Genomic DNA, 19,917 nt, shown 5'->3' on the forward strand with positions numbered 1-19,917 from the left:
TGGCGGATTTTCATTCCACATACAAAAGAACCATGAAACAAACAGAATGAGAGGAGAGGAAGACACCAGCCACTTCACTATTTCAGAAACAACTGATCTCTCCATCCTGCCTGATACACACTGTGACCACAGGCTAAAACCTCTATGCACTCCTAAATTAAAAACCCTCTGTTTATACACCCAGCCAGGGGACAAACACTAAATTGAGACTCTGCATGCAGAATTCTGCAAAAATATCCTCAGTGTACAATGTAAACACCAAATAATGCATGCAGAGCCGAATTAGGCCGATACCCACTAATTATCAAAATCCAGAAAAGAGCCGTAAAATTCTACAACCACCTAGAAGGAAGCGATTCCCAAACCTTCCATAACAGACAACCTTTACCAACCATCTAACAGACAACCTTTACCAACCATCTAACAGACAACCATCTAACAGACAGCCTTTACCAACCATCTAACAGACAACCTTTACCAACCATCTAACAGACAACCTTTACCAACCATCTAACAGACAACCTTTACCAACCATCTAACAGACAACCTTTACCAACCATCTAACAGACAACCTTTACCAACCATCTAACAGACAGCCTTTACCAACCATCTAACAGACAACCTTTACCAACCATCTAACAGACAACCATCTAGCAGACAACCTTTACCAACCATCTAATAGACAGCCTTTACCAACCATCTAATAAACAGCCTTTACCAACCATCTAACAGACAGCCTTTACCAACCATCTAACAGACAACCTTTACCAACCATCTAACAGACAACCTTTACCAACCATCTAACAGACAACCTTTACCAACCATCTAACAGACAACCTTTACCAACCATCTAATAGACAGCCTTTACCAACCATCTAACAGACAACCTTTACCAACCATCTAACAGACAGCCTTTACCAACCATCTAACAGACAACCTTTACCAACCATCTAACAGACAACCATCTAGCAGACAACCTTTACCAACCATCTAATAGACAGCCTTTACCAACCATCTAACAGACAGCCTTTACCAACCATCTAACAGACAGCCTTTACCAACCATCTAACAGACAGCCTTTACCAACCATCTAACAGACAACCATCTAGCAGACAACCTTTACCAACCATCTAATAGACAGCCTTTACCAACCATCTAATAGACAGCCTTTACCAACCATCTAACAGACAGCCTTTATCAACCATCTAACAGACAGCCTTTACCAACCATCTAACAGACAGCCTTTACCAACCATCTAATAGACAACCTTTACCAACCATCTAACAGACAGCCTTTACCAACCATCTAATAGACAACCTTTACCAACCATCTAACAGACAGCCTTTACCAACCATCTAACAGACAACCATCTAACAGACAGCCTTTACCAACCATCTAATAGACAACCTTTACCAACCATCTAACAGACAGCCTTTACCAACCATCTAATAGACAACCTTTACCAACCATCTAACAGACAGCCTTTACCAACCATCTAACAGACAACCATCTAACAGACAGCCTTTACCAACCATCTAATAGACAACCTTTACCAACCATCTAACAGACAGCCTTTACCAACCATCTAACAGACAACCTTTACCAACCATCTAACAGACAACCTTTACAGCATGTTTGTGTTCCTGTTCCCTTGGAGGGTACAGTAATGACAGAGCTTCATCCAGCTTTAGATGGCTTGGCCCATTGTCATCCACTGATGACATGAACATCTTAGCTCGGATCCTCATCCAAGGCAAAACCACGAAAAGCGCAAACACACACACATACACACACAAACTAGCCGGTGCTCCCTGAAGCAAACAACGTTTTCTGTTTGGATTACATCAAACAACACAGATAGGAAACAGAAGGAGAGGAGAAGAGGAGGAATTCATGTGGACCTCTAGGAACACGCCTTCCTTCCTTTATTATAGCTAAGAGGGGAAGAAGAGGCCAGAGATCATGACCAAGGGAGGGTGGGGGCCCCTCCAGCTAGCCAGAGCATCATGACAGAGGGAGGGTGGGGGCCCCTCCAGCTAGCCAGAGCATCATGACCAAGGGAGGGTAGGGGCCCCTCCAGCTAGCCAGAGCATCATGACAGAGGGAGGGTGGGGGCCCCTCCAGCTAGCCAGAGCATCATGACAGAGGGAGTGTGGGGGCCCCTCCAGCTAGCCAGAGCATCATGACAGAGGGAGGGTGGGAGACAGAAAGAGAGAGCAACAGAAAGAGTGAGAGAGACCATGGCCTTGCGTCTTACCTGAGAGCCCCACAGGGGCCGAGTAGGTAGTTCCTCCAGTCTCTGTGGATGAAGGCCCCGAGTCTGGAGAATCTGAAAGGAAAGAAGGAGGGAGTGTGAGAGAAGGGGAGAGAGACAGAGGTAAAATACAGTGTGTTAGAATGAGAGACCAACCACAGTTTGAGCAGAGAGCAGCTGTGAGAGCTGTCAATCACACAGGCTAAATGAAGACCCACTGGACCACTGAGGTCTGGGAGTCTTTCAGTCAGTTCAAACAGCTAGCCAGGAGCACTAACCTCACAGATCCACAGACACTACTGCTAACTCCCTACCTACAATATATTTACAGCAGTATGTGGACACCCCTTCAAATAAGTGGATTCGGCTATTTCAGCCACACCTGTTGCTGACAGGTGTGTAAAATCGAGCACACGGCCATGCAATCTCCATAGACAAACATTGCCAGTAGAATGGCCTTACTGGGCCTACCCTTAGTTCCAGGGAACGGAAATCGTAACGCTTTGTGGGAACAGTTTGGGGAAGGCCCTTTCCTGTTTCAGCATGAGAATGCCCCTGTGCACAAAGCGAGGTCCATACAGAAATGGTTTGTCGAGATCGGTGTGGAAGGACTTGACTGGCCTGCACAGAGCCCTGACCTCAACCCCATCGAACACCTTTGGGATGAATTGGAAAGCCGACTGTGAGCCAGGTCTAATTGACCCAACATCAGTGCCCGACCTCACTAACGCTCTTGTGGCTGAATGGAAGCAAGTCCCCACAGCAATCTTCCAACATCTAGTGGAAAGCCTTCCCAGAAGAGTGGAGGCTGTTATAGCAGCAAAGGGGGGACCAACTCCATATTAATGTCTATGATTTTGGAACGAGATGTTTGACGAGCAGGTGTCCACATACTTTTGGCCAGGTAGTGTATCTCACTGCTCGTCTTTCTGGTGAAATAACATAAAATATACCATACCAGCAGGAAGAGACAGAAGTATAGCCACACATCACGTCTTAACAGCCCTCTAACAGAGAGTACGACTAGTCCTGAGAACTGAAGGGGAAGGCCTCCAACACAAACCACAACTAATCCCATAATCCTCAGCAGTCTCTCCTCAGAGAGACAACTAGAGCGGCCATTTTGGTGGAGGGAGAGAGATGGAGAGAGAGAGGTAGAGAGAGTTGCTGGCTGACAGCAGGACCTGGCAGGTCTCAACACACCACATAAAACACACAGCAGTGCCCCTGCTCTGCTACTTCTCCCAGTCCCAACCCCGGAAAACCAACCAACCCATCCAACGCAATCACGTTTTCCTTTTTTTTCTTCTCTCCAAAAGTCTCAGAGGGAGGCCCAGAATAAATAAATGACTGGCTTGGAGGGAAAAGAGGCTTTGCCCTAAAAAACATGTCTGACTCCATTGTATCCTAACACTACTTTACATATTAGAGCCTGGTTCCGTCCCAAAATGGCACCCTACTCCCTATAAATAGACTACCTTCGACCGGAGCCCTATGGGACTCCCTATAGGCCCTGGTCAAAACTAGTGCACTACATATGTAACAGAGAGTGTATCAGAGCTAGTCTCTAATAGGAATATACAGGTTAGCAGGATGCACTCCATCAACCCCAAAACAATGAGTGAGACAGGAAATAGCCCCAGCCTTGAAAACTGTGTACAGTAAATTTTCTTAATGGCATGCTAGCCGACAGAGGAAACTCTCTCTCCCCGGTCTCCGTTGGTCTCCCCCTGTCCCTGCTGAGATGAATCTCCTGTCCCTGCTGAGATTAACCCCCCTGTCCCTGCTGAGATTAACCCCCCTGTCCCTGCTGAGATTAACCCCCCTGTCCCTGCTGAGATTAACCCCCCCGTCCCTGCTGAGATGAACCCCCTGTCCCTGCTGAGAATACCCCCCCGTCCCTGCTGAGATTAAACCCCCGTCCTTGCTGAGATTAAACCCCTGTCCCTGCTGAGATTAACCCCCCCTGTCCCTGCTGAGATTAACCCCCCTGTCCCTGCTGAGATTAACCCCCTGTCCCTGCTGGGATTAACCCCTCTGTCCCTGTTGAGATTAACCCCCCTGTCCCTGCTGAGATGAACCCCCTGTCCCTGCTGAGATGAACCCCCTGTCCCTGCTGAGATTAACCCCCCTGTCCCTGCTGAGATTAACCCCCCTGTCCCTGCTGAGATGAACCCCCTGTCCCTGCTGAGATTAAACCCCTGTCCCTGCTGGGATTAACCTCCCTGTCCCTGCTGAGATGAACCCCCTGTCCCTGCTGAGATGAACCCCCTGTCCCTGCTGAGATGAACCCCTGTCCCTGCTGAGATTAACCCCCCTGTCCCTGCTGAGATTAACCCCCCTGTCCCTGCTGAGATGAACCCCCTGTCCCTGCTGAGATTAAACCCCTGTCCCTGCTGGGATTAACCCCCCTGTCCCTGCTGAGATGAACCCCCCTGTCCCTGCTGAGATTAAACCCCCGTCCCTGCTGGGATTAACCCCCCTGTCCCTGCTGAGATGAACCCCCTGTCCCTGCTGAGATGAACCCCCTGTCCCTGCTGAGATTAACCCCCCTGTCCCTGCTGAGATGAACCCCCTGTCCCTGCTGAGATTAACCCCCCTGTCCCTGCTGAGATGAACCCCCTGTCCCTGCTGAGATTAACCCCCCTGTCCCTGCTGAGATGAACCCCAAGTGATCTAATAGTGATGCCACCAATAGGAGACGTAGCAGCAAGGGATATGTGTAATTGATCTTCTATGTATTGTTTATAACTCCTCTATGTAGTATTATAACTCTATGTAGTATTATAACACCTCTATATAGTATTATAACTCTATGTAGTATTATAACTCCTCTATGTGGTATTATAACTTCTCATGTAGAATTATAACTCTATGTAGTATTATAACACCTCTATATAGTATTATAACTCTATGTAGTAATATAACTCCTCTATGTAGTATTATAACACCTCTATGTAGTATTATAACTCTATGTAGTATTATAACTCCTCTATGTAGTATTATAACTCCTCTGTGTAGTATATTACTCCACCATGTAGTATTATAACTCCTCTATGTAGTATTATAACTCCTCTATGTAGTATTATAACTCCTCTATGTAGTATTATAACTCCTCTATGTAGTATTATAACTCCTGTATGTAGTGTTTATAACTCTTCTGTGTAGTATTATAACTCCTCTATGTTGTATTATTACTCCTCTATGTAGTATTATAACTCCTCTATGTAGTATTATAACTCCTCTATGTAGTGTTTATAACTCCTCTATGTAGTGTTTATAACTCTTCTGTGTAGTATTATAACTCCTCTGTGTTGTATTATTACTCCTCTGTGTAGTATTATAACTCCTCTATGTAGTATTATAACTCCTCTATGTAGTGTTTATAACTCTTCTGTGTAGTATTATAACTCCTCTATGTAGTATTATAACTCCTCTATGTAGTGTTTATAACTCTTCTGTGTAGTATTAAAACTCCTCTATGTTGTATTATTACTCCTCTGTGTAGTATTATAACTCCTCTATGTAGTATTATAACTCCTCTATGTAGTGTTTATAACTCTTCTGTGTAGTATTATAACTCCTCTATGTTGTATTATTACTCCTCTATAAGACGACTACTACTGTCACATCAGATCCAGTCATGAAGCTTTTCCAGTCTCAGCCTCTCTAGGATCAGAAGGACTCTGTTAAAACACCAGGGAGCTAGGGGAGGGAAGGAGAGGAACTGACTCTATCGCTGGCTATGCTGTCTCTGACTGGCTGACTGACTGGCCTGCTGGCTGGGCTGTGTCTCAGTGTCTAGCTGACTGACTGACTGGCTGGCTGGCTGGTATTCAGTAATGATACATTCCATTCTATACATGTCAACGGACTCTGTCCTACACCTTCCATCACCAGAGCCTGAGAGCAGAGCAGAGCACAGCCCCATTAGGCAATGCAAGACTACTAGCATTACTGCCTACAAATTAGAGACAGGATTCTAGCCTGGTTCCAGATCTGTTTGTGCTGTCTTGCCAACTCATGAATGACCAGTAGTTGGAAAGACAGCACCAACATATCTGGGACCAGGCTAGTTCATGCCTAGGCTAGACCAGCCCCGGTACTGTGGTCAACCTAAAGAGATGCAGGGCCACGGTGAAACAGCCTGCCTCTCTTTCATGGCTGTCCAGGAGGCAGGCCTGGTTTCCTGGGCACGGTTCACTGACCACAGGCCTGAGGTGGAGCTCATCCAGAACCAAGATCTGGAAGATTCAGTCAGAGAGAGTGATGGAGAAAGAGAGGGGGGCGGTGTAAAACAGAAACAAACATAAAATATGGAGGAAGAGTTTGAAAGTGTAAGTAAGTAACAGAGAGAAAGAGAGAGACAGAGAGAGAGATAGAGAGAGGGAGAGAGGGGGAGAGAGGGGGGGAGAGAGAGAGAGAGAGAGAGAGAGAGAGAGAGAGAGAGAGAGAGAGAGAGAGGGGGAGAGAGAGAGAGAGAGAGAGAGAGAGAGAGATGGAGGGGGGAGAGAGAGAGACAAAGAGAGACAGAGAGAGGGGGGAAGAGAGAGAGAGAGGGGGGGAGAGAGAGAGAGAGATGGAGGGGGGGAGAGAGAGAGACAAAGAGAGAGACAGAGAGAGGGGGAAGAGAGAGAGAGAGGGGGAGAGAGAGCAAGATGGAGGGGGGAAGAGAGAGAGAGAGACAAAGAGAGAGAGAGGGGAGAGAGAGAGAGAGAGACAAAGAGAGAGAGAGAGAGAGAGGGGGGGAGAGAGAGAGGGGGGAGAGAGAGCAAAGATGGAGGGGGGAAGAGAGAGCGAGAGATGGAGGGGGGAAGAGAGAGAGACAAAAAGAGGGAGAGGGGAGAGAGAGAGAGAGAGAGAGAGAGAGAGAGAGAGAGAGAGAGATGGAGGGGGGAAGAGGGAGGGAGAGAGAGAGACAAAAAGAGAGAGACGGGAGAGAGAGAGAGAGAGATGGAGGGGGGAAGAGGGAGAGAGAGAGACAAAAAGAGAGAGGGGAGAGAGAGAGAGAGATGAAGGGGGGAAGAGGGAGAGAGAGACAAAAAGAGAGAGAGGGGAGAGAGAGAGAGAGATGGAGGGGGGAAGAGGGAGAGAGAGAGACAAAAAGAGAGAGAGGGGAGAGAGAGAGAGATGGAGGGGGGAAGAGGGAGAGAGAGAGACAAAAAGAGAGAGAGATAGGCAGCAGCTTCAAACACTGTATGATTCATTTCCCAGCTAAAACAAACTAGGTATTACCACAGCATCTTTGGTAATGACCGTGGAGAGACAGACTGACACGTACATCTGATTTCTGTTCCATAAAGAACCCCCCCCCCCCCCCCTCTCTCGTCTCTCTCTCACAAACACTCTCACGCTCTCTTGTTTAGATTTACGCATTCAGCAACAGACACTGAAACATAGTCTGACTCCCTTTGGTGTTTTTATAGCTGAATGATTATATAATATAGTCATAAACTTCAGACATTGGAAACATCAATGAACTACTAACCCCTTATTACTGACTCGTATTAATATGAAGTGATTATTAACCACATGTCCTGTTGGCTAAGTGTCCACACACACTCGGATCTGTAGTGCCCATGACGTGGCAGTCATTCAGTGGCAGTCATTCAGTGGCAGTCATTCAGTCAGTCCGTCTATTGAACTTGACCAGCGAACGACCAGCTCTGGGTCCAATAAGGATTGATTGTCTGTGTGTCTGTCTGTCCCTCGAATGGATCCTTGTCCTTGTTCTACATGTTCAGTACTTGGTTCTACTGGTTGTGTAAAGACACTTACAAGGGCCTTACAAGATCATGCTCTTAACCCCAGGGGAGTCAAAGTTGACATTACACACACTATAGAACCCAAGGGCAGGCAGAGAAAAACCTCTTTCTACTACACAGCTATGCCTGTCATCATCAATAATATATACTATGTCTTATATCTGCTGGGGTATTCCACCTATTGTGAGTGACGAGGCACAGCATTGCTACGAAGACCCGACCACCATGTAATCTATCTGTGGTGAGGAGTCAGAGATGTTAGTTAGCATGGTAATGTGGCCAGTCGAACACTGTGGTGAGGATTCAGAGGATTAAAAAGAGCTATAGCGGACACACACACAAGGACTGAAGAGGACAAATGCCTGACAGACAGACAGGGGAATTCCCTCTGAGCCAAGGGAGCCGTCAGTCAGCATCTCCTCTAGTTCTATATAGTCTGACTCGTCTCCTCTAGTTCTATATAGTCTGACTCGTCTCCTCTAGTTCTATATATAGTCTGACTCGTCTCCTCTAGTTCTATATATAGTCTGACTCGTCTCCTCTAGTTCTATATATTGTCTGACTCGTCTCCTCTAGTTCTATATATATAGTCTGACTCATCTCCTCTAGTTCTATATATAGTCTGACTCGTCTCCTCTAGTTCTATATAGTCTGGCTCGTCTCCTCTAGTTCTATATAGCCTGACTCGTCTCCTCTAGTTCTATATATAGTCTGACTCGTCTCCTCTAGTTCTATATAGTCTGGCTCGTCTCCTCTAGTTCTATATATAGTCTGACTGGTCTCCTCTAGTTCTATATAGTCTGACTCGTCTCCTCTAGTTCTATATAGTCTGACTCGTCTCCTCTAGTTCTATATATAGTCTGGCTCGTCTCCTCTAGTTCTATATATAGTCTGACTGGTCTCCTCTAGTTCTATATAGTCTGACTCGTCTCCTCTAGTTCTATATAGTCTGACTCGTCTCCTCTAGTTCTATATATAGTCTGGCTCGTCTCCTCTAGTTCTATATATAGTCTGACTCCTCTCCTCTAGTTATATATAGTCTGGCTCGTCTCCTCTAGTTCTATATAGTCTGGCTCGTCTCCTCTAGTTCTATATATAGTCTGACTCGTCTCCTCTAGTTCTATATAGTCTGACTCCTCTCCTCTAGTTCTATATAGTCTGACTCGTCTCCTCTAGTTCTATATATAGTCTGGCTCGTCTCCTCTAGTTCTATATATAGTCTGGCTCGTCTCCTCTAGTTCTATATAGTCTGGCTCGTCTCCTCTAGTTCTATATAGTCTGGCTCGTCTCCTCTAGTTCTATATAGTCTGACTCCTCTCCTCTAGTTCTATATAGTCTGACTCCTCTCCTCTAGTTCTATATAGTCTGACTCCTCTCCTCTAGTTCTATATATAGTCTGACTCGTCTCCTCTAGTTCTATATATAGTCTGACTCGTCTCCTCTAGTTCTATATATTGTCTGACTCGTCTCCTCTAGTTCTATATATATAGTCTGACTCATCTCCTCTAGTTCTATATATAGTCTGACTCGTCTCCTCTAGTTCTATATAGTCTGGCTCGTCTCCTCTAGTTCTATATAGCCTGACTCGTCTCCTCTAGTTCTATATATAGTCTGACTCGTCTCCTCTAGTTCTATATAGTCTGGCTCGTCTCCTCTAGTTCTATATATAGTCTGACTGGTCTCCTCTAGTTCTATATAGTCTGACTCGTCTCCTCTAGTTCTATATAGTCTGACTCGTCTCCTCTAGTTCTATATAGTCTGGCTCGTCTCCTCTAGTTCTATATAGTCTGACTCGTCTCCTCTAGTTCTATATAGTCTGACTCGTCTCCTCTAGTTCTATATAGTCTGACTCGTCTCCTCTAGTTCTATATATAGTCTGACTCGTCTCCTCTAGTTCTATATAGTCTGACTCGTCTCCTCTAGTTCTATATAGTCTGACTCGTCTCCTCTAGTTCTATATATAGTCTGACTCGTCTCCTCTAGTTCTATATAGTCTGACTCGTCTCCTCTAGTTCTATATAGTCTGACTCGTCTCCTCTAGTTCTATATAGTCTGACTCGTCTCCTCTAGTTCTATATAGTCTGACTCGTCTCCTCTAGTTCTATATATAGTCTGACTCGTCTCCTCTAGTTCTATATATAGTCTGACTCGTCTCCTCTAGTTCTTTATAGTCTGACTCGTCTCCTCTAGTTCTATATAGTCTGACTCGTCTCCTCTAGTTCTATATATAGTCTGACTCGTCTCCTCTAGTTCTATATAGTCTGACTCGTCTCCTCTAGTTCTATATAGTCTGACTCGTCTCCTCTAGTTCTATATATAGTCTGACTCGTCTCCTCTAGTTCTATATATAGTCTGACTCGTCTCCTCTAGTTCTATATAGTCTGACTCGTCTCCTCTAGTTCTATATAGTCTGACCCCTCTCCTCAGCCACACTCCACTCCATTGTCCTGTTAATATCTGTCCTCTCTCTAGTCTCTATTGTCTTAGACTGAAACCTCCAAGAATCCCAGCTGCACATGCCTTCCTCTCCTTTCTTTCCCACTGTTCAATGAAATATATTTTATTCTTCTCTGCTCTAGGGGGAACTCTGCCCTGGGCTTTTCCTCCTTCTCTCTGTTTTCCTTTCCTCCCTCTCTCTCCGCATCTTTCTTCCCTCTCTCTCTCACTCCATATCCCTCCCTCTCTCGGTGTCTTCCTTTCCTCCCTCTCTCTTTCTGTCTTCCTCCATCTCTCTTTCTTCTTTCCACCTCACCACGACCAGAGGAGAGACTAGAGAGAGTGTGTGTGTGTGTGTGTGTTGTGTGTTGTGTGTGTGTGTGTGTGTTGTGTGTTGTGTGTGGTGTGTGTGTGTGTGTTGTGTGTGTGTGTGTGTGTGTGCGGCACTCCAAAAAGACCAGTTGAAGTGTAGTAGACATTAGTGAAGCCTCGCAGGAAGCTGCCTCCCTAACCATGTCATCCTACCCAGCTAGCCTCGCAGGAAGCTGTCTCCCTAACCACGTCATCCTACCCAGCTAGCCTCGCAGGAGGCTGCCTCCCTAACCATGTCATCATACCCAGCTAGCCTCGAAGGAAGCTGCCTCCCTAACCATGTCATCCTACCCAGCTAGCCTCGCAGGAAGCTGCCTCCCTAACCATGTCATCCTACCCAGCTAGCCTCAAAGGAGGCTGCCTCCCTAACCATGTCATCATACCCAGCTAGCCTCGCAGGAGGCTGCCTCCCTAACCATGTCATCATACCCAGCTAGCCTCGCAGGAAGCTGCCTCCCTAACCATGTCATCATACCCAGCTAGCCTCACAGGAAGCTGCCTCCCTAACCATGTCATCCTACCCAGATAGACCCAGTCCAGAGAGCAGACCCAGCGGTGAAGTCCCTGGGACGTTAGGCCTGTCCCAAATTTCACCATATTCCCTATATAGTTGACTGTTTTTGGAAAAGGTCAAGTCAAAAGTAGTGTACTATAGAGGAAGTAGGGGACGTTCTCTCTGTGCGGTCTGGTCAAAGTCAAGCAGGAAACCCCAAAACTGTCTGATTCATAAAGGAGTGGCTCACAGCCACCATCGAAAAACAGTTCAACTGACTTCAGTAGCTGGTCCTCGCTTAACTTCCCCTCTTCATTCACTATCTATTCAATTCTGATATTTTTTTTAGCCTTTATTTAACTAGGCAAGTCAGTTAAGAACAAATTCTTATTTACAATGACAGGCCTACACCGGCCAAGCCCGGACGACGCTGGGCCAATTGTGCACCACCCTATGGGACTCCCAATCATGCCCGGTTGTGATACAGCCTGGATTCGAACCAGGGTGTCTGTAGTGACGCCTCTAACACCGAGATGCAGTGCCATGTATCATATGTATCTAAAGTTTAACATAGACATAGACATGACAGGGGCGGCAGGTAGCCTCGTGGTTAGAGCATTGGGCCACTATCCGAAAGGTTGCTAGATTGAATCCCCGAGCTGACAAGGTAAAAAGCTGTTGTTCTGCCCCCTGAACAAGGCAGTTAACCCACTGTTCCCCGGTAGGCCCATCACTGTAAATAAGAATTTGTTCTTAACTGACTTGCCTAGTTAAATACAAAAAATAAACATCGATCTGCCCATATTAGAGACTTGGATGAGTCTCATGATTGTCTATAGCTGCAAACACAGCAGTTTAATCTCCCAACTTCCCTTTTTGGCAGACAAATACTGTTAAATATATATATATATATATATTTGAGATAATAGACTTCCTTCTAAAATGGCTCACAGACCTAATGACAGGCCTGCATGGACACACAAAAGCTCTACGCACATGCACACACACACACATAGCAGTGTGACACTCCCAAACCCTCAGCCATAATCTACAGTCAGATTCATTCAACAGATAAAAACATGGCTCCATAAATCTTCCTGTTTTTCCCCTTGTGTTTGTGATCCACATTTCCCATAAGCTCTCTCCCCTCCCTGCAGACGGCACCACCCCTTCGTACACACACACACACACATACATACACACATACATACACACACACACACACAGACACACACACACACACACTTGCGTACGTGTGTCCTGTGTGTGTGTGTGTGTGTATATGTTACCTCCCTGTGTGTGTCTCCTCTCTCTCCTCTGGTGCCAATACTGTTTATCTGTCCTGCTAGGTCACCCCCTCCGGCCAAAAGTTTGTGCAGACAGACAACCACTGCAGAGCTGGTGCCAGCCTGGAATGGGCCCTGGCCTTGGCTACCCGCCATTCTATTAAAGGGCCCTGGTCGGCCCTGGCTACCCGCCATTCTATTAAAGGGCCCTGGTTGGCCCTGGCCTTGGCTACCTGCCATTCTATTAAAGGGCCCTGGCCTTGGCTACCTGCCATTCTATTAAAGGGCCCTGGCCGTGGCTACCTGCCATTCTATTAAAGGGCCCTGGCCTTGGCTACCTGCCATTCTATTAAAGGGCCCTGGTCGGCCCTGGCCTTGGCTACCTGCCATTCTATTAAAGGGCCCTGGTCGGCCCTGGCTACCCGCCATTCTATTAAAGGGCCCTGGTCGGCCCTGGCTACCCGCCATTCTATTAAAGGGCCCTGGTCGGCCCTGGCTACCCGCCATTCTATTAAAGGGCCCTGGTCGGCCCTGGCCTTGGCTACCTGCCATTCTATTAAAGGGCCCTGGTCGGCCCTGGCCATGGCTACCTGCCATTCTATTAAAGGGCCCTGGTCGGGCCCTGGCCTTGGCTACCTGCCATTCTATTAAAGGGCCCTGGTCGGCCCTGGCTACCTGCCATTCTATTAAAGGGCCCTGGTCGGCCCTGGCTACCTGCCATTCTATTAAAGGGCCCTGGTCGGCCCTGGCTACCTGCCATTCTATTAAAGGGCCCTGGTCGGCCCTGGCTACCTGCCATTCTATTAAAGGGCCCTGGTCGGCCCTGGCTACCTGCCATTCTATTAAAGGGCCCTGGTCGGCCCTGGCTACCTGCCATTCTATTAAAGGGCCCTGGTCGGCCTTGGCTACCTGCCATTCTATTAAAGGGCCCTGGTCGGCCCTGGCTACCTGCCATTCTATTAAAGGGCCCTGGCCTTGGCTACCTGCCATTCTATTAAAGGGCCCTGGTCGGCCCTGGCCTTGGCTACCTGCCATTCTATTAAAGGGCCCTGGTCGGCCCTGGCTACCAGCCATTCTATTAAAGGGCCCTGGTCGGCCCTGGCGCTGCCCAGACAGCCCTCTCTCAGTCTGACTAGCACCATAAATCAAACATAACATTTCCATATCCTCACAGAAGTATTTAGAAATGACCAGGCAAAACTTTAATGTTGTTGTTGTAATAATGTTGCTATAAACTTTGTTGTAATAACATTGTTATAAAATGTATAATATACAGTTATATTTTTCACAAATGGTAAATAACTATTAAAATATATATATATTAACTTGTATTGATTTTAAGCGTATGACTGTGGAAAATCATATGCTGAAAAAATACAAACCCCAAAAACCTTAACATTCACGAGAAAAATAAAACTAAACTCACCGGGTGGTTTAAGAAAGTCCATTGGATATCGGGAATAAGGAGGAGGGGGGGACTCTGAAATGAAAAGAAAGAAATAAGACAGAAGAGAGAGAGAGAGAGAGAAAAGACAGAGCAAAAACAGAGCATGAGAAAAAGCTTCCAGGGAAAGATGAAACGTATGATAACAGTTGGCATTCTTTTTGGGAAACTGTTTGTGTTATCAGTGGGGGTTGGAGGCAGGGCAGGCAGCGAGGCAGCCATGCGGCGATTGCCTTGATATCTGACGAAGAGATAAACAAGGGGCGCCTGGCGCCAGCCTCTAGGCGGCTATCTGACTAGGCTCCGACTCAGGCTGTGGGAGATACGGGCCTCTTTGCTCACACCAGAACAGGACACTCCAATCGGAATCGCTGCCTGGATGCAAGCAAACTAACTTGGTCCAGACTGACTGTCAAATACAACAAGATACATGGAGGTCAAGGATAGGAAATGTAAAATAATTGAATATTGTGCATCTTATTTGTTATTACACGTAGCCTTACATTAAAAGATGGTCACGTTCAATCAAATAAATGTACTTTCATGTGACAAGACCCTCCATGACTACTTCCTATAACTGTTTGAAGCCATCCTCGTTCACAATACTGTACAAGAGGGGTTTAATAAATGCATTCTACAGAAGATAATGGTATAGGAAACCTACAAATTAAGAGCAAGATCCCCTCTGCAGTTTAGAAAAACTAGGGGCAGTAGGTAGCCTAGTGGTTAGCGCGTTGGGCCAGTAACCTGAAAGGTTGCTAGATCGAATCCCTAAACTGACAAGCTAAAAGTCTGGCAATCTGGCCCTAAACAAGGCAATTATCCCGCTGTTCATAGGCCGTTATTGTAAATAATACTTTGTTCTTAAGTAATTGACTTTCATAGTTAAAAAAAGAAGAAGCTTGGCCACACCAATAAAATACGTCTACCGTTTATAAATAATAAGGCCATAATATAATTGCAGCTGTTTTGATTTGTGAGGGGCCATTCAAAGCAAATGTTGAATCATTTCCCATATCCTAGATAGAAGAATTTATACATCTAACCTTAGTGATTATGCTGTACGTTGTGCTGCTAAAACGTCATACCAACCAAGTCTGACCTATAGCGTTGCAATTGGCACAACCGGTAATTGTGTCTGGGAAAGTTTACATGCCAATCAATTTACCCACACACAATATTAAACAGTGTACCAATTATAGTCTAGGTCTATATTTTTGCAATTGCTGATTTTTTTTCACGTTATAATCTATGGTTTAAAAAATATATATAAATAACTTACCGAGTTCACAAAGCCTGCTCATGTGGTGCGGATTGCAGCAAACGAGTTCTGGGTTAATTTCCCCATAGGATTCACAGCAAGACAGCCTTTTTAATTCCGAGCAATCCATGAGGTCCGGCCACCGAAACACTTTGTAGAGCAGCAAGGGGAGGGAATAAGACTGCTGACCCAGTTTGGTGTCCACTTTGCTGGGTAGGAGCAGGCAGGGGCTCCGCGCACCCCCCTTTGACTCGACCGCTTGCAAGAGCCCCTCTAATTGTTTCTCTTTTATTTGTTTCAGTATCGAGTGGGTCAGGGATTTCAATTCAGCATCCGTTCCGGCGCTAGTTTTTCCGGCAACCTTCGTCGATTTACCCATACAGCAACCCCCGGATCCATGCGTTCGTGTATCCGCATCCCCGTCGCCCTCGACTGGCGCACGGCTCCTCCAGAGTCGCCGGACGAGCCCAGTTCGTTTGGTCCTAAACATGCGGGACGAAAAGAGGATTTCCCGGCTAAAAAACGAGCATGATGTACGCAAATCATGAAGATTCCGGGATCCGTGTACAGGCAACGACAAGCAGCCTGAGATAATAGTATGGAGAAACTAGGAGTTGGAGAAGGCAAGAAAATCTGTAGCATACGCGCCAGTCTTTAATATAAAATAAAATAAAATAAATCAACCCCGCAAAAAAAAATCAAGGCTCCAGTCGTGTTAGTAACCTTCTCTGTAAGGAGAAATGCACCATCACCTTAACGGAGTTATAAGCCTATAATGGTCCGCTCTAAAATGCAGCTATATCGAAATATAAACCTTTTTCAATGTAAGAACGTTGAGCATCTAGAATACAAAATAGCAGCATAAAGAATTTGTTACAACGTTGAACTACTGTGAACATGAAATGCTTCATTCGTTCCGTTCATTCAGTAGCCCATGTAGAAAGATAAACATTGTAACAGATGACATTTTACGCATATGGTTACGAGTTGGGTATCTGTGTAATTTGGGGCAGATAAATTGCCTAGTTAAATACTAGAATTAGGCTATATATCCATGAGGAAAAAAACGAAGCTGTCCAGTTTTCTTTAGAAAAACAATAATCCACACAATCCTTGATCCGAGAGCAAAAGGGCTTCAACACAGGCTGTTGTCTACGTTTATCCCTTATCTTCTAAATATCATATCTGTCTGCACATGATGTGATCTTCAATATAGATTTAGACGTTGCGAGAGGACGAAATGATCCCCTAAACAGATCCAAAACTAGGTAGCAAATCCAAAACTGGAGCCGCTTTAGTGCCAGACAGAAATCTGCCTTAGTAGGGCAGTCGCACAGAGTCCCCGTCTACCCGTCCGTTGTACCAGAATTATTTGTCGAAATATCCCTTTATAAATTAATCCAGACACTTATTGAATGAGGTTTCCGTAGACTAAGGAATAAAGCGATTTGAGTGGCGACAAAGAAGTGATGCGATCTTCAGAAAACGTCTGAGAATGACGCGAATAGTTGAAGAGCCCTTGCCTTCTCTTGCTCGCTATCTCTTTCTAACTCTCTGAGCTCTGTGTCTCCAGTGCGCATTGGCGCGCCCCGTCACGTGGGTGTCTAGACACCCTGTCGCTTGAAAAAAGTGATTGTGTTGCGCAAACAAGAGATCAAGTAGCTTAGGCTGCTACATACAGAGACATCGTTTTGGAAGGAAAGTTACATTTTCCAAAAGTTACAATGGAAAAACGTTGTAAATAATGCGAAAAGATGGTGTGGGAAATTAAACATGGAGCTAGAAAGGCTTTTTACTGTAGAAATTAAACACTCCCTCTGTCAATTCAATTCAAGGGGCTTTATTGGCATGGGAAACGTGTTAACATTGCCAAAGCAAGTGAGGTCTCTCAGGGTAATATTTGACAAAACATTTGTTTTACTTTTTATTTATTTTGTGCCATATGATCACATTAATGAAGTAGGTCTAAATACAAATAACGATGATTTACGTTGATGATAATAGTCAGCTAATAATAATAACAATAACATTACTGATGATAATAATAACAACAATAACATTACTGATGATAAAAATAATAATAACAATAACATTACTGATAATAATAATAACAACAATAACATTACTGATGATAATAAAAATAACAACAATAACATTACTGATGATAATAATAATAATAACAATAATATTACTGATTATAATAATAATAACAACAATAACATTACTGATGCTAATAATAATAATAACAATAACATTACTGATGATAATAATAATAATAACAATAACATTACTGATGATAATAATAATAACAATAACATTACTGATAATAATAATAGCAATAACATTACTGATGATAATAATAATAACAATAACATTACCGATAATAACAATAACAATAACATTACTAATGATAATAATAATAACATTACTGATGATAATAACAATAACATTACTGATAACAACAATAACAATAACATTACTAATGATAATAACAATAACATTACTGATAATAATAACAATAACAATAGCATTACTGATAATAATAACAATAGCATTACTGGTAACAATAACAATAACATTACTGATAGTAATAACAATAACAATAGCATTACTGATAATAATAATAGTAACAAAAATAAAACAATCCCTAATAATAATAAGTGTTGATATTGTAATAATAACATCATGACATCCACATTATTATCATTACTGTTATTGCTTTTAGTGGTATATTAATATCATGTTGAATAACCTAGTTGCATGTCTCTGAACCATTTTCCCATGAATGAGCTCAACGAACTATTGCCTCCCTCTGGTCAAAGAAAGTTATTACCCTGTGAAACCCATTGATGTATGTAATGTACAGGATGTAACCTTGTGTAAATTCCTCTGTCTGTTTCGGTCTCTATACGGGTGTCTATTGCAAGCTGCACCGGATCAACAACTAAAATTCTGGGTATGTGTACTTGGCCAATCAAAGGGATTCCGATGTAGGTAGCCTACATGTTTAATAAACGTTGTTTATTAGGCTACAACCTTACTCATCACGGACAAGTTCACGGCTGTCGTACAACACATTTTGCTTTGACAATTCCAAACAGTTGGGATGTGGACCATAGAATTATTTCATTTAATAGGATCTCTATGTTGTCGATGTCGACTCTGTTTACGTCAGAGACTGGCGACTGGTGCCAATCAGTACAGTAGATTAGTGACACTGTAGCCTCATCTCAGTCTGTCTGAGTAGCCTACCTCCAAGTCGCCAAAAACACGGGTTAATTGTATGGATTGGAGCACCGGTTGAGAGAGGTTTCCTTGCCCATTAACTATGGGAGTTATAGGCATATTATTTCTGTTATTGTGCTGCATGGGAAAATGTAAACTTTCACTGGCCATTTTTGAAATACTGATACATTTCTGCATGATAATATGTAGCTTAATTAATGCATTTATCTCAGAGGTAAACTAAATAGGCCTTGTACAAATTCACCAGAAGGTTTGATTGTCATTCATTTAAAGAACATGCTTTGAGGAATGGGCTTTATAAGGTGTGGGGAGTAGAGAAGACTAGCAGACAACCTTCCCTGAGTCCCCACCCCAAAGTCTACAGACTAGTAGAGCTTTCCTCCCCTGAGTCCCCACCCCAAAGTCTACAGACTAGGAGTCCCCTGCTCAATGTTACACACCTCAAGTAAAAGGAATGGTAACATCTGGTCCTTTAAACTGACTTGGTGGCCGCTGGACAGACAGGTTTGATTGACTCTGTGAGTGAACTGAAGAATGCCAGCGCTGTAGCCTTATTGTGTCCGATAGGCGGTCAGTTGGGGAGGGGAAGCTGCGGACAGCAGTCCTATGTTCATTTAGGTGACAGGCCAGGCAGTGAGCGTCGCTGCAGGGCAGTGGGATGGATGATGGTAATGATGATGGGATATGTGTGTTGTGTTCGCGATGGGAGGCGCCGCCGCTAGTCAATGGCTCAAGTCTCATTGTTCCACCGGATTCCCCACTGGCGCCGCACGAGAGCTCGAGCTCAACCAACCCGGTCGGCAGCAGCCCGCAAACATTTTTTTTATGTAGTCTGGAAGTAATTTACACCGCAAACAACCACTGTTCACAACAGAACAAGTTTATAGGAAACTGAAGCTATCTCTGTTCGTAATGAAAAAAAGTGGATTTCCACAGACTACTTGCAGGAAGTATTTTATCAAGTCGTTTTCATTTTTAATTGATAAAAACAAAACAATGTAGGTATGCCTATCCAATCTACTGATTAATATAGGATTATTCCTTCTATTCATACATATGCAAATATTCTCAATTTCCTTACAACAAAACTCAGTTTGAAATACAAAAGATAATCATTAACATATTTTAACTGTCGATAATCCATAATATCAATATCACTCCTTTCTAGGGAGTTTTTCCTAGCCACCGTGCTTCTACACCTGCATTGCTTGCTGTTTGGGGTTTTAGGCTGGGTTTCTGTACAGCACTTTGAGATATCAGCTGATGTACGAAGGGCTATATAAATACATTTGATTTGATTTGATTTGATCATTAAGGATGATTGATATTACGCGCATGTAGTCTATTTCGCATGCATTGG

General features: G+C 44.4%; 1 protein-coding gene across 1 annotated transcript in view; it reads right to left on the reverse strand.

The window, feature by feature from the left end:
• Nucleotides 1-16,859, reverse strand: part of LOC139422709 (mothers against decapentaplegic homolog 7-like) — a 78,498-nt gene extending 61,639 nt beyond the window's left edge. Inside the window, exons 1-3 of the mRNA XM_071173984.1 lie at nt 15,333-16,859; nt 14,033-14,086; nt 2,258-2,329 (exon numbers count right to left, since the gene is read on the reverse strand). Coding sequence (XP_071030085.1) covers nt 2,258-2,329; nt 14,033-14,086; nt 15,333-15,801 — 595 coding nt within the window. The 5' untranslated portion in view covers nt 15,802-16,859. The remainder of the gene's footprint in view (nt 1-2,257; nt 2,330-14,032; nt 14,087-15,332) is intronic.
• Between the last annotated feature and the right edge of the window lie 3,058 nt (nt 16,860-19,917).

Source organism: Oncorhynchus clarkii, chromosome 12 (assembly GCF_045791955.1).
Source record: "Oncorhynchus clarkii lewisi isolate Uvic-CL-2024 chromosome 12, UVic_Ocla_1.0, whole genome shotgun sequence".
Classification (NCBI taxonomy): Eukaryota; Metazoa; Chordata; class Actinopteri; order Salmoniformes; family Salmonidae; genus Oncorhynchus; species Oncorhynchus clarkii.